Source organism: Lagenorhynchus albirostris, chromosome 14 (genome assembly GCF_949774975.1).
Source record: "Lagenorhynchus albirostris chromosome 14, mLagAlb1.1, whole genome shotgun sequence".
Taxonomy (NCBI): Eukaryota; Metazoa; Chordata; class Mammalia; order Artiodactyla; family Delphinidae; genus Lagenorhynchus; species Lagenorhynchus albirostris.
In genome coordinates this window covers 19,857,138-19,872,338 of record NC_083108.1, presented here as the reverse complement: position 1 = coordinate 19,872,338, position 15,201 = coordinate 19,857,138, and the positions used below count along the sequence as shown (strand labels likewise).

The window sequence follows — 15,201 nt, the reverse complement described above, 5'->3', positions numbered from 1 at the left end:
AACATGTTTGCTCTATTTCTCAAAATGTACTTAAATTTGCTTACAACCACTCCCTCCTTTCTTTGGCATCAGATTACCTTAAGTATGTTTTGATTTTTAAAACTCATTTCTCAATGCTATGCCAGTTTTAGTAATTAGATATCAAGGAATTTAACTGGTAACGAAGTTAATGCTTGTGAGTTTCAACAGAAAAAAAGATGTTAATACTTTGGAGGCTGGGTAGTAATTAGCAAAGTATTACAATCTGGTTTATTAAGCAACTCTGCCCAGAAAAATGCCTCTCTTTGTGGCAAAGGGTCTGACCTGCACCTGTTAACTCTGTAAGCCAGTAGACACTGGAAAATGTAAAATGTTCTAGAAAAACAGACATGGACTTCCAGTAACATCTGAAGCGCACCTGTGTACCTAACTCATGCCCATGGGAAGAAAATGCCTTATTTTTATAGAACCAACAAAAGTACTCGTTACAGGCAAGGGGAAAAAAATTACCCATGCTACACAACAACTTATAATTCTGCTGAAAGCAGCGCAATTGTCATGATATCCAGAGGCACACTGCAAATGTATGAACTATTTGCTACTACCTCCATTTCAAACCTAAGTCCCAGGGATCACAGTTGAATGTGAACCAGGAATCCTAAGGAGGGGCTATGTATTGTTGCTCCTTAACAGAAAGAATTCCAATCAGTCTGTGAATAGAATCATTTATTTGTCTTTACAGTGATGATGGAAGAATGTACAGGTGTCCTCTTTCAATAAAGTATAAAAATCTGTTTATATACAGTGAAGTCACGATAAGCTTTCATTGGGAAATTTATTTGGTAACTCCTGATCCGTTCATATTAAAATTGCGGGGGAGACGAATATTTCACGTTAAGTGCTACATTTCCAGTAGATTGCACCTGGCATGAAAAGCTCAGCTTCATCTTCAGGGTCCTGCTTGACAGATATTACAAAAGGCTAATTTTAAGTCCTGGGACTCAAAATAAACATCATTTTTGAATAATAGATATATACATCAAAAATACATCTAAAAAGGCATTGGTTAGTGCTATTAAAAAGCTCTATGTGCTTGGGTGCATTTTTTTCTTACAGGCGAAACCCAGTGGAAACGTTTTTGTTCAATTCTAGGAATTTTCTCTTGGGGAAAGTCGGTCGAAAGTTACCTGTAAGAAAAAACAAACAAACTTAAGTAATTCAGTGATTTCTCAGGTAAGGTCAGCAAAACTTGGAAAAGCAGTTAGAGGCCAAATTTCACTTAGAACAGGATTTTTAGAGCCTGATAGCATTTAGTTACAGCACTTTGTACATAAAAAGTGCTCAACATTTCCCTTCATTGTTACAAATGTTTTATTTTGAAAATAATCCTTAATACTCACTTCATTTTCAAATAAATCATATGTATCCCTTTGTATGCTTATGAAAATATTTTCTATCATTAATTAAATCAGCATAAAAAGAGAAATCACAGGGCATACAAATGAAGAAAACATAACAGACGTAGCCAAATCCAAACATACCTTTTTAGGAAAATTTCTAACAATGATTTATTTTATTTCACAATAATTTATTTTACTTCTCAGAATTTACAGATGATAGAAATGTACTGAAGTTTTATTACTGCTTAACTTGGGTGAAATGGTACTGTGCAACTGCCAATTCAACTGTTTATGTATGTGATACTCTAGCTCATTTATAGCTAAACGTTTTAACACTTTTGTTCTTATAGTTTTCTTCTTCTTGCAGTCACTCCTAAAATGTTTGATAAGCTGGGCACTCCTCTTGAGTGTAAAATCTTAAGTGACACAGCAAACCTCAACCTGCTATTGACAGTGTGTGTGTACACACACACACACACGGGCACACGCACGCACACGCACGCACGCACGCCTGCTCGCCCCGACCAATAGCAGCCTCAGCTCCGTCCTCCCTGTGTTCCGGCAATCTCTGGAGCAGATTCTGGCGGGAGGAACACACGCAGAGGTGGGCTGAAACCACAACTGAGCCCCAGGGGCTGTGTGACTAAGGAAGCAGAGCTGAAATCTCTCCTTGCGACTGCACGAAACTTGGAGTTACACCTCTGCTGACAGCTTCCTAAACTCTGCGCCTGCCAAATATATATATACATACAAATTAAGGTCCATTTTGCTAATAAGGACCGTCAGAAAGAGCATCCATGTCATAATGCGGTGAACAGACCTAAACAGAACCGCATGTTACAGGTTCCATCTCTTGGCAGCCATGTGAACTTGACCATGTCCCACCTTTAGTCAAGCTAAGTCCTACCTATTCCACAGGTTATTATGAACACCTAATTAAGTCATGTGGCAGTGCTCTGGTTTATTAAACACTTTAGGTGTACGTGGGGGGCTAAATTAGTGATTTAGGTAAATTTAATTTTGATAATTAAGAAGTACATCTAAATCTTCCATAACCTACAAGTCTAATGGCCTGGTCTAATAATACCATTCTCAAGTTTAGAATATGATACACGTAATGCAGATCTCCCCCTAGCACCATGCCAAAGTGATGGCTACTCTTAAAACTTTAATCCCTCAACTTTAATTAGTTTATTCGTGCATTAACCACAGGCTCGCTTACATAGATTAGGGTGCTGCCCTGACGTCAACCTGCAAAGTAATCTGCAAAGTAAGTGAGGGTCCCGTAAAACCTCAACTACATGACCCTTGATTATTCTAAATTGCTTTCAGGAAAAAAGTCTGAAAAACAACAAAAAGCTCTGGAGAAGAAGAGGGCTTTCCCAGAGTCGGTTCTGATGTGGTGCACGCGCAATGGTCCAGATTCCCACACTGCACTGAAGTCTCTGGAGAAAAGAAACACGCTGCAGACTTGCCTCTGAGAGACTTTACACACATTAAGTATGCTCATCAAAGTCTATAAAACACATCCTGATCGGAGTGGAAAACAAGATTCAGTGTCAACACGGCATCTTCCTGTCCTCAATATGGAAAACAAAACAAAACCACTTAAAATAGCACTGAACTCGACGTAAAAGGTTCTGCGTGGTCAGGAAACTGTGTGACCGAAATGTTGCTGCTGTCCCTGACTATGTAAATGGAAGACACTGTGATTATTACCTGATCTGTGTCACTGTGGCATGGGCCACTCCCTGAATTAAGACAAAGCACTGATGGGAAGGAAAGACTGTGTTAACAATGAATTCATCCCCCCGCACGCAACACCCTCAGTATGACCCTCTAAACAGGACCCCTCCCCATCCCTCCAGTGGCTCCGGTTGAACACCTGGAGTCATTCGTCCCACTCTCTCACCCTCACTAACGGTCAGTCACCCAGTCAAGTCGATTCTACCTCCAAACACATCTCAAATTGGCCTTTTCCTCTTTTTCTCCACGTCCGCTGCCGAGACCCTCGTGAAGCCACCATCACCTCTTGCGGGACCACGGCAGCCTCCTAACTGGTCTCCCTGCTTCTAAGCTTTCCTTAGAAAGGACATCCTTTTTCAGGCAGCAGCCGTAGGGACCTTATAAATAAGCACATCTAATCGCTTTACGCAGCCTTCAGGGGGTTCCCAGTGGTTTCAATGACGAAGCTCAGAATCCTTAACAAGAATCCACAAGGCTCACCAGGATTTGATTCGTCTCCACACTTTCTAACCCTCCCCAGCATTCCTACATGCCAACCACAGTGACCTTTCCTTTGCTCCTTAAAGGAACTGAGTTGTCCCTGCTATTTCTTTGGATGAGAACCGTTTCCCCCTAACTTCTCCTGCTCACTCCTACCCGCCTTTCAGGCTCACCGTAAATGCCACATCCCCAAATTCTTTTTGGCCCTCACATCGCATTAGCTCCCCCGCCAGCGGCTCTCCCAGCACCTTCATTTTCCCTTTATCGCACTGATCACAGTTGGTGATCATACAGCCATGTGAGCATCTGTTTCATACAACTGTATGGTAAGCTCTGTGAGCGCGGGGGTGTCCCCAGGACCCAGCACTGAATGCAGGACCGACTATGAGGACGAGGTGTAAGGGGCAGAGACAGGCTCGAAGGGCGCCATGGGGTGAGACTCCCACTCGCTCCGCTCGCTCTGCTTCTCGGCCCATCCCTTTCTCCTTCCCTCCCAACGCCACCACCCACCACTCAGTTTTGCCTTCAGAGGATGCAAATAAATAATTGGCTTGGGGGTGGCAGAAAGACATGGCCCCCAAAACGAAGCAGGATAGAAGTTGGGAAGCAAGATGCCATATAAACCCTTGGAGACGGGAGTGTAATCATCTGAAGAGAATATGTACCCGATGGAACAGAGACTGTGAGACTCCTACGTGAGTTCAGGACTGGTTCATAATTTGTACTTTTTAAGGTAAATTATTTATCCTACTTTAAAATGTCCTTCTCATTCTCCCTGCACCAAGTCTGTGCTAGAGAGAACAGAAATGGAGGGGAAAAAGGAGGGATTTTGGCCAACTTTGTGACCATAATTTTACAGAGGGGACAACAGACCCCAGAGAGCTACTGTGGTAGAGGTGATGGCGCCTTCATCTCCTGCAGCTGCTTCTCCCTCCCTGGCAGAGTCCTTTCCTCCTCCTTCTGCTTTTCTCTAGTGACACCTTGGAGACCAGATCCCTTGCAAGTGGCTGCAGGGGTGTGAACATCTTCACATAATGAGAACAAAAGGATGCCACGCTTATATGGTCCTTCAATATAGAGGGGCCAAACAACAGCACATGCACAGGATTTGCAGACGAGAAGGCTTTGTGGGCACTGCTGAATCAGGCGACAAGGGCAAAAGCGAGGAAATAAAAGACCTTAAGTTCCACGTCTCTCCGGTGTTGCTTTACCTGATGCTAATCTTAGGCTTCATCTCCACTGTCCATTTCAATGCCCATCTCCTCCGTATCAGCAGCTCGTGACAAGATGTCTGCCATCAGTGCTTCTTCCAATTTCTTACGCACTTGTTGTACTCGCTCTTCCTGTTTCCTTTTTAAAAACAGAGTAAAAAGATACTAATAATTTGGCCAGTACTGGAACAATGAAGCTGCCGAAATGGTTTATCTTTACTTCAAAGTCATGAAAATTCCTGAGAAACATACATTTCCTTCTCCTTAGACTTTGCAAAAGTTGCTTATACCCTCACAAAACCAAGTCACATGGGGAATGAACTCTGTCAAAAAGAGGGACATTCAGACAGGCAGATAGCCCTCATCTCACAGAGAATTCTGGCAGGAGTAGATTCATTTCAGTGACCTTTTCTACAACTTCACAAACTTCAAATATGTGAAGATTCAGGGTTATTCCTATAAAGGATAATTAGAAATAATTTAAAAGCAGGGAAGGAATACAGAAAATAAAGAAGGAGAAGAGATTTGCTCAGTGAAGCACTGAGAAAGACAGAGGAGGTGGAGGCATGATGAGCTGGGATCTCGCTGCCACTCTGCTGTGTCAGGGGAAAGGTAGCTGGAGTTCTCCCTGGGTTCCCCGGCCTGCTGGGAGCAGGCCATCAGGAAGGAACCAAGACCACGTGATCCTGTACACCAAGGACAGGGAATGAAAAGACTCTGGAACTGAGATGAGCTGAGTAGGTTAAGAATATGCCACAAGTTTCCCTGTGTCTTGGGGACTCTAAAGGAACCTCAAAAGTGAGAGTGAATAACACCGAGTCATAAAAAAGTTCAGAACCATTAGGTGAAAAACAAAGCACAGGAAGAAAGGCTACTGGTATACAATTCATCTTAAAAAAGCAGGAAAAAACGGAGACTAGCTCCTTGACAGGGCAAGAGAGGGATTCCTAAAACAGTTCTAGCAAATGAAGATGGTAAATAGAAATTCGCCTCCAGAACCCAGTGGAGAGGCAATGGTTGAAGACACAAGGGAAGGGACAAGACTGGCTAAGTAAAAGACTTAGAACAAAGCAAGAAAGAGAGAGAGGCAAAGGCCCAGCTGGGAGGATGAGTCTTGATTAGAAAACAGGACGAGTCACCTTCTGAGACCAAAGGAAAGGTGGTTAGGATGGATACAGAATGGGAGACGGAGCAGCCCGGGGACAAATAAGAGACGCAACAGGGAACACTGATGGCTCTACTGAAAGAAGTGATTTTCTCCATCAACAGTGGAGGAAGACAAATTGTAACAATGCCCCAAACCTGGGAAAGCAGAAGGAGCAATGTTCCAGAAGACTCCACTAAGATGCCCTGAGTGTTCACCCCTTGGGCCCTCAACCAGTGTAAAGTCGTGTTTACTGTAGTCTAGTCCCCACGTCTCTCTATGTCATGAGACCATGTCCAAGGTAGTAAAATTAACATATACTGTGTAAACACAGAAACTTTAGACCTCATCTTTACTAAACTCTAAAAATAGCACAAAGAGATAAAAGGTTTGGACTTATACATTTTAAATGAATTTTCAAAAGGAGGGGATCTGTCACTGAATTAATCGAGCTCTGTAGCCTCGATCATATTAACAGAAACTGAAGTTCAAGCGATTTTCATACAGTGGAGCAGAGTCATAAAGAACACAATGTTTAGTTCTTATACAGTTAGCCCTGCCACTGGCTCAGTGACTCCAGCTTTATGATAAACGGCTTATCAGTCTCATGGCAGTCTCTCATGCCTAGTGACAGAGTATGAGAGTCTACACAACTGCCCTAAAGTCACCCCATCAGGAAGACAAAGAAAATGGAAGGAATGGTGCTTTTGGCTAGAGAAGTATGTCTGAAACTCTTGACATTGGCCACTGTTTCTCTTTTGTCTTGAGCACTGCTCCCCACATTTATGAAAACTGAAATTAAAGCATCTGCTGGATGTGGTAGGCAGAATTCTAACACAGTCCCCAAGATGTCCCCACCTGCCCCTGCTTACGTTCCTAGTACAATTCTCTCCCCTAAGGGCAGGCAGAACTTATGAATATGACCGAGCTATCATTCTATGATTAGGTTACTAATAACTGACCTTGAGTTAATCAAAAGGGATTATCATAGAGGGCCTGATCTAATAAGAAGAGGCTTTAAAAGGGGCTGGGCCCTTCCAGAAAGAAGCAGGAGAGGGGATATTAAGGGAGCCATGGGGCAAGGAAATGCTGGCAGCCTTTAACTGCTGTGAACGGCCTCATCCCACAGCAAGAGAACAGGGGCCTCATTCTTACAACTACAAAGAAATGAATTCTGCAACAAACTTAGGAGGAGCCCAAGCTCCAGAAGGCCTGCAGTTCTACCAACGCTTGGATTTCAGCTTTGTAAGACCCCGGGAAGGGAATCCAGTCATGCCTGTCCCAGACTTCTGACCGACTGAACTGAGAGCTATAAATAGGTATTGTTTTAAGCTGTGAGGTTTGTGAGAACTTGTTACTCAGTATTAGAAAACAAATACACCCGTGGGTGAAAACAGTATCAAGACTGATGAAAATATATATGCTTAACGTTGAGATTCTTAGTTGAAGGTTTAATACAGACAGATTATTGGCTACCCAATTGGAGAAAGGGTAACAATTCCATTTGCAGTCATGTATTTTGAACCTGTACTAATTCAACAAGAAATGTTTGCTTAATAATTTCTGTTATGACAATGAAATCAAATGGACAATTTGCTAGACAAGTTTACCCTAAAAGGAAAGCATCCAGATTTGGCTTTGAGACAGCTTCCTCCACTGTCAAAAGATCTGGTGTTGAAGCCGTCAGCATTCCCAAGACATCACTCAGAGAACCTCAGTCAACCCCCATAATGACCTGGAGGAATCCCTGCTGATTAACTGGGCACTCATTCCAAGACAGATAGGAACTTGTCTCCTGAGTAATTTCCTTCCTCAAAGGTAAGAATTGTCCAAAGAGCAAGTTGATTCCCTTCCTTGATTTTACATTTTGTTTTTCTTAAAAAATAACACTGATCGTAAATTCTATGTAATAAAGGCATCCGAATGCAACTTTGAACCATTCTACATCTTTGCAAAAGGAACCACTTTAAAACCCAGGAAAGGCTTTCCAATTATAAACCTAGCTAGACTCAGGCATTTAAAAACATTCTCATGCCAACTTTCATGGATTTACAAAAAAAATACAAATATAATACATATTTTTTAATTCAAAAGTGCCTTCTGCCGGTTTGGTCTAGGAATAATACTCCAGTAAAGCTTTCTGGTTTATATTCAGAGGATAGAAATAGTGAAGTGTACACACTGCCCTATATTTAAAGAGAATACAGTATACTACACAATCATTCTAGAGTAATAATACTGAAGTTCATAAATCCCATATAAGAATTTCTTTGTGGTCTTAAATATCTGGAATAGTTTTGTTTCTCTTGAGCAATGGTTTGCTTATACTCCTTGGGCATTATCAATCTGAGCTATATGTCTTCCTTTCAAAATTTGCTGCTAAAAACCTAATTTGTGGCCCAGCCTCAGAAAGAGTAAAAGATGTTAAAAGACGCACCTTGTGTCCGCTCCTCATTTGCTTTGTCTTTCTTCTCATTTGCTTCTTATCTGGCTTCACTGTGTGTGTGTGTGTGTGTGTGTGTGTGTGTGTGTCTTCGGAGTCACCTTAAATTTTTACTTGAAACAGGTTTAAGTAGAGATAAATAAATCTCTAAATTGAGCTTAAGTGAGGTAAATATAATCAAGATGAATAAACTGAATTTTGAAAACACAACTGAACTTAAAGTAGCACGGCAATGAACTGCTACTGCAGACAAACCAATGCAGTCAGCAATCACAAAAGGCATAACTGAATGAAGGGGTTCTTAGAGCAGAAAGGCAGAACCCCAGATTTCATAAGACACTGCAAAAATGATGTGGAGAGAGTACAACTGATCTGTCCTTTGGACATCATCGTGATGATATGCCTTATACACAGCACTGCTACCTTTTTCAAGCATGTATTTGTTTTAAATGTTCTCTATCACCTTTCATTAGTTTCACAAAAGCTCCTTCTGATTGATTCATCACTTACTAGATGTGCCACGGAACCTAACAGGCAGTATAAAATGTAACAAGCGTAAAAGGCAAGCTTTTGAAGCCATGTTAAGCTGCCTTACCTAATGTCTTCATCTGTGACAATGAAAGCCTTGCAGAGGGGTTGAGACGTGTTAAGCCAAACAGCGGGGTTCTTTTCCACAGCAGCGGAGACTTGCCCTGTGATCGGTGCAGAGCTTGTGTGCAAAGCACTGGCAACAGCAGATAAAAGGGTCTCATCATTACTACCTGGACCAACTCCTGCAATTAGAAACATATATGAGTTAAAGGAAATTTCTAGATGTGCTGAGCAAACCTTATGTGACCTAAAACAACTGATATCTTTCTATTCATTTGGGATCAGCTATTTAAAACTGACACAAGCCGAAGCAGCAAAGGGTAATGGCGTATCTATTTAGTTATTATACACCAAAGAATTAACATTAAAGAAACAGTAACAAAAGACCTGGGTATTATAATAAAACTTTAACATAACTTAAAAATACATTTTCCAAAGTATTAAACTTTTTAAAAGTTGGCTACATTTCCACAAGCAAGTTCAATTATTTTAATATCTAAGTCCCTTCTAAGGTCATATTACACTCCAGTGTCCCTATTAATGTGTCCCTAGGATCCTGGAATAGTTTCCCCTATAGCTGTTTAACATTCATTTCTAGCCACATCTCAAAACTTATCTTTCTTGTGTAGGGATTTCAAAGGAAAAGCCAATGCAAGTACGCTGTACCTGCACCTTTAACAGCTTTTTCAAATACCTAACAAAATATCCAAATTAACAGAATTAAAAACTGCACACCTTGACTACATGTAGGAGACTGGAACCATGGCTACATTTAAGTGCATTGCTTAAAGTCCTAAACTTGTTAATCCAGTTAAAGCAATAATTTCCAAGAGCATAGAGGGATGACACAATATTCTAACCATGAATTATGAGGATTTTTGAGCAATCCACAATGTATCAAGTTTTAGAAGCCAAAGTTCCAATACTTGAAAAATAATGCTTCTCTAGAAGTTGGAATTAACATAGGATATGACAAGCACACCAGCAGCTGAGCTCTCCACCCCAGATCCCACTCACTCCTGTCACTGGACCAACGGGCATCTGCTCCCACTGCTACTTGCAGCAGCAGTTTGTGGAGGGAGAGGCAGAAGGAGAGCTGTTGGCTGCTCTTTTGATAAGAGGAGGACAGAAAGAGCATGTGCTGTGGCCAGATGCTGCTTTGAGCAGGAAGCTTGGGACATCCTATCATTCAGCTACATTTGGTTCTAAAAGCAGAACATGCATTAATTTACATGATGAACCTAACTAACCTAAAGCCAAAATGTACACGCAGAAAAAAATCTTAAGTAAGACACTGCCCTGACGCATCCCTGCAACATACAAGCTTTTCAGGTTCATTTCCTCTGGGTTTACTAAAACCCAAGAGGTACCTCATCCAGCAAGGCATACAGTCCCCAAAGCAAAGACTTGTCTCAATCATGTCTGACTCCACTGCATCTAACACAGAGCCTGGCACATAGTAGGTACTTCTCAACTGAACTTGGATAATACCTTGAAGACCTTTAGGTAGTTCCATGGTTTTTATAATTTGTTCAGTTACATCTGATGCACTAAGTCCTTGTAGCCTCTTCTCCCAGAAAAGCTGTAAGGCAAAACATCACTGTTAATAGATACATTCTTGGGACAAGAAAGTAGCGCATCGATGCTGTTGAATAATGAAATTGAAATCATTTCAGTAGTTTCCTAATTTCCCCACTTTTTCCTTACAAAAAGCTAAATGATATTCCAAACATGACTTCAACACATCATAATTCTTTCAAGTTATATTACTCAAAAACTTTTGTTATTCTATGCAACCTATTCACTTGTTACATACAATAGATATTTATGTGCTATGTACTATATATAGTCCTTTATCAGGTATCTTCCAAAGAGTATAACTTGAATTTTTTAAAGATTCATTTGGCATTAAAATTTAATGTTATAATTTACCAGGAAAGAAAAAAACTATATTATGTAATACCTCTTAATCCAATATTGTTTGGGAAATAACTCCTCCATCTACGTGATTTTTCCAAGACACTGAAGTTTAGCCCTTTAGCATACTTTAAGGGGAAAAGGCCATTTTTTAATGGAAACTTGCCTAAAATGTCTTACATACTTCCTTGCTTTTTAAACAGGATGTAATGTTCATGAGTGACTCTCTTCCTGTTGCACAAAGCCTGGGTCGCCTTAGCCACTCGGGGGCCCCAGGTCATCCTTCTGGCACCAGTGAGCACACTGAAGTCTCTTCACACCCTCTGGGGCTAGTGAGGTACACAATTGCTTATTCAAACACTAAATGGTCCAGGACAGTTCTGTTTGATTTTATACCCTTCCTACACTTAGTTCTCTCTCCTAGTTGGCTATTACTTCTCACTAATATCATTCATCCATTCGACATGTATTTATTGAGCTCCTACTATGTGCTGTGCTTGTCCTGTGGATGCAACAGTAGATAAGATAGACAGTGTCTTTGTCCTTAAGCCTCATCTCTTTTCTAGTCTGCTTCATATTTACTACAGCCCAAAAAACAGATAAAGGAATTCTTCAGGATTCGATATACCTGTCTTTAACCCTGGATACCCAGGGCCTGTCATGTGGTAAATACTGAAAAAATATTTGTGTGAATGACTGAATGTGGGAGTAAATGGACTCAGAATCAGGATCTTGAGGGACACACAAACCCAAGTTGAGAGCCCAGCTATAGATGTATGACCCTGGACAAGTTCTATAACCTCCAGAGTTTCAATTTCCTCTTCTGTAAAATGTGGCAGCAATAACTATCACATAAGATTACTGTGGAGATTAAATAAAGCAATATATGTAAACACCTGTCACAGAGTAGGAATAAGGTTCATTACATTTACTTTTAACAAATTTTGACCACTCTGAGGGCTCTTCAGGCTTATATTCTAACTTCAGGATATATGAAAAGTATCAATCGCCTTCCAGACAAATGAAAAGATACAGTAAAATACTTCTATTTATGGCAGAACAATAATATGTTAGATTATATAATAACCACAATGCTAGCACCAAGAGTAACCTGCTTCACTGTCCTTTGAAGACCTCTGGTATATGGTTAACAGCTCCTTGTATCTCCACACAAATTACATCAGCAGCAGAATATATGGTCAACACATATGAGGACATGAATATATCAACCGTCATGAGAAAAATAGTTAGGTGAAGGTAATAATTAATGAATGTGATAAATGTCTCAAGAAAGTCTGCCTGCTTTTCCTCTTTGGGGAAATAACAATCATCTATGCTTTGAATATCACAACTACAGGAAAAAAACAAGAAAAACGAAAGTGCAGTTAATTCCTAATGAAAAAGCATACAGAGGGAGTCAGTGAATATGAGATTAGTAAGTGCTTTTATAATAAAATTATATATATATATATAATTTGTAAAAATAACACTGCCAAAAACCAAGTTTGAAAACCTTGTACAGAGATGATTACTAACAAATTACACCTAAAAATTCCAATTCTAGATAGCAAAAGTTAAATTGTTTACCCTCTATAATTTTTAATGTTTAAATTCCTATTTATTTGAAGGAAAAAAATTTAGAAAGAAAAATTTTGCAGAATAAATCTTGGATTGAGAAACAAGTGTACAGCTCTAGATTACAAATCCTGGTACCGCTACGCGTCATCTGATAGCCCTCAACTAAATGCGAAGTTGAAACTGAAAGGTTGATGAGCTCTTTATAAATGAAATGCTTATGCCATGAAAATGGAGATACGTGTATTTATGAATGTGTAAGTGTGTATGTGTGTATTTCTCCCTGCCCCTACCCACCCTGAGAAGTGGGGAGGTAGTGGGAAAGTTCAGAGCAGGAAAGGAGGCTAGTTTGAGAAAAGAAAATATTTAACTGGTCAGGGGTACCACTGCCCTCCTCTCCATCCTGTCCACCATGCATTCAAAGCTAACAAGCTTGCCAAGGTTCCATGAGGACTGGAACTATCTTCATGAGCTAGATGTCTGTTTATATTTCAATATGTCCCTAACTCACTTTCTCTACACCCATCTTCTCAGGTTCCTGCTTGTTTTGTTTTGGAGAGGGGGGATTCTTTGTACTTTAAAATATGTTTAAAATTTATACCGAGCAGGCATTATGCTAAGTGAAGTAGTCCAGTCTTTTACATATTGTATGATTGAATTTATATGACATCCTAAAAAAGAAAAAACTATAGGGATGGTTGCCAGGGATTAGGGGTGGAGGGAGGGTTTCACTGCAAGGGGTTAGCACAAGGGAATTCCTTGGGGTGCTGGAATTGTACTCTCTGTTTTTTTTTTTTATAAACATAAACTTTATCCCGCTGGTACAATTACCATTTTTTTTCCCAAGCCAATTGCTCAAGGAATGATCAACATGCACTATCTCCATTCTCCCAGGCCCAGTTCAACTTTATTACCCCACCCCCTATTCCATGAATTTCCATTAAATTTACTGTTAAAACTTAGTCAGCTCCTCTCACCAAGTTCAGTGACCTTTTCTCGTTATCTCTGGTCACTTTATAGCCCTGAATGCTTTGGAGGGGTGCAGCGAAAGGGAGAGGTCTTCCTCGGCCTGAAATTAAAATTTCTGATCTACTCATTTATGTATTCCATGTGTTTACTAGGTGATTAACTGTGGTAATCTAGAGTTCTTTTTATTGAATTTCCAGTAGAAATCTAAAGACAGAAATATCGAAAAGATGAATCTCCCTAAATTTGTAAGGAGTCCCCCACTAGGACAGCTGTCTTCTCCACCATACTTTCATGAACACTATTGCTTTCATAAATCCTTATCTACCCAATGAAAATCTGATTTCACCTGCCAAATCCAATAGTTTTCATGGCTTAACCTTGCTGCCTTGTGTGAGGTCAAATAATCAATGTAAGGCTTTTAAGGATCTAATATTTGGAGAAACTCCCTAATGTGCTATCCCTCTCAGTTATTACACCCCTTTCTAATCGCCACTAATCAGACCCTCCTCTAATATCATGTTTTCTTTGTCACCCTCCAGTATATAAGAGAACTGGATAGCTCCCATGTGTGCATCACTTTATATTGCCAACAATCTGGGCAATGCCCTATCCAACAAGCCAGTTGATAGAGAAGCACAGGACGTGATTAAAAGTTGTCCCAAACGAAAAAGAGTGCCTAAAATATCACTGACAGGGACAGTGCAGCTTTGGAGAAACCATCTTACTAGAAAGTGGAGTTCATCTCTACACCTTTGCTCCTCACATGAATGTAGGAAACACCTCTATGACATCAGTGGAAGCACAGCTGCAAGTACTTTATCTTAGAGTCCCAGAGGACAAGCATGATGATGTGTTATAACTAGGACTTTGGCAGACTCTTTCAACATGCCTTACAAATGATATCCAAAGATGAGGGTGAGGAAGAAATGGGGGTGTCAAACAATTGCTCATATCATACACAAACACACATCCCAATTCTGATGCGCTGGGATGTAAGGCTGATCATGTTTATTAGGACTGTCCTCCATCACCCTGAGCTTAATAATACGTACTCTGAAGGGATCTGTGCTCTTCGGAGGAAGTCAGAACAGAAGGTTTTATTGGAAAAAAGCAGTAGAGAATCCATCCAAATTACAGATACTCTTTTAGTGCCCATTATACACAAAGCACTTTGCTGGGCACCAGGGATAGTTATTAGGATAAGTGGCAATCAGGCAATCACTGCCCTCTGGCTGCTTACTGTTTGGTGAAAAACTAGCGAAACTCTATGAGGTAGACTGTAATAATTGCACTAATGAAGATACAAAATTAACTTCCAATTTGGGAGAATCTGGAAGGACTTTTAGGAAGAGTTAGCATTCGAAAAATGTATAAGAATTCTATAGAAGAGGAAAGACTACTCCAAGCCAAGGAAATAGCTTAAGCAAAGGCAGGGGAGTGAGACAGAGAGTGTGGGCCAGTATTTCTAAATGGTTTTTATACCCAAGAATAACCAGGGTGGCTTATTTTATATGCATGTTCTAAGACCTCAGCCCCAGAGATTCTGTTCAGTAGGTCTGGGGTTAGAGAGCTGGCTTTTATTTTATTTTTTTAACCAGTGTTTTAGGTGATTCTGATGCAGGCCGGGGATCTCAGTTTGAAAAAGGTTGGTCTGGTCTGTGCTGAGAGAATGGCAGTACACACACAGGGCTGTGTACACTGATCACCGAGACCCCCGAGTTATTCCTGATTCTACCAGAAGATAAA

At 40.5% G+C, this 15,201-nt stretch overlaps 1 protein-coding gene across 1 annotated transcript in view; it reads right to left on the bottom strand.

The window, feature by feature from the left end:
- Positions 1-690: 690 nt before the first annotated feature.
- The window catches only part of MBD2 (methyl-CpG binding domain protein 2), an 83,504-nt gene continuing 68,993 nt past the window's right edge, over positions 691-15,201 (bottom strand). Inside the window, exons 4-7 of the mRNA XM_060120725.1 lie at positions 10,486-10,576; positions 8,999-9,176; positions 4,817-4,955; positions 691-1,166 (exon numbers count right to left, since the gene is read on the bottom strand). Of these exons, the coding sequence (XP_059976708.1) occupies positions 4,829-4,955; positions 8,999-9,176; positions 10,486-10,576 (396 nt within the window). The 3' untranslated portion in view covers positions 691-1,166; positions 4,817-4,828. The remainder of the gene's footprint in view (positions 1,167-4,816; positions 4,956-8,998; positions 9,177-10,485; positions 10,577-15,201) is intronic.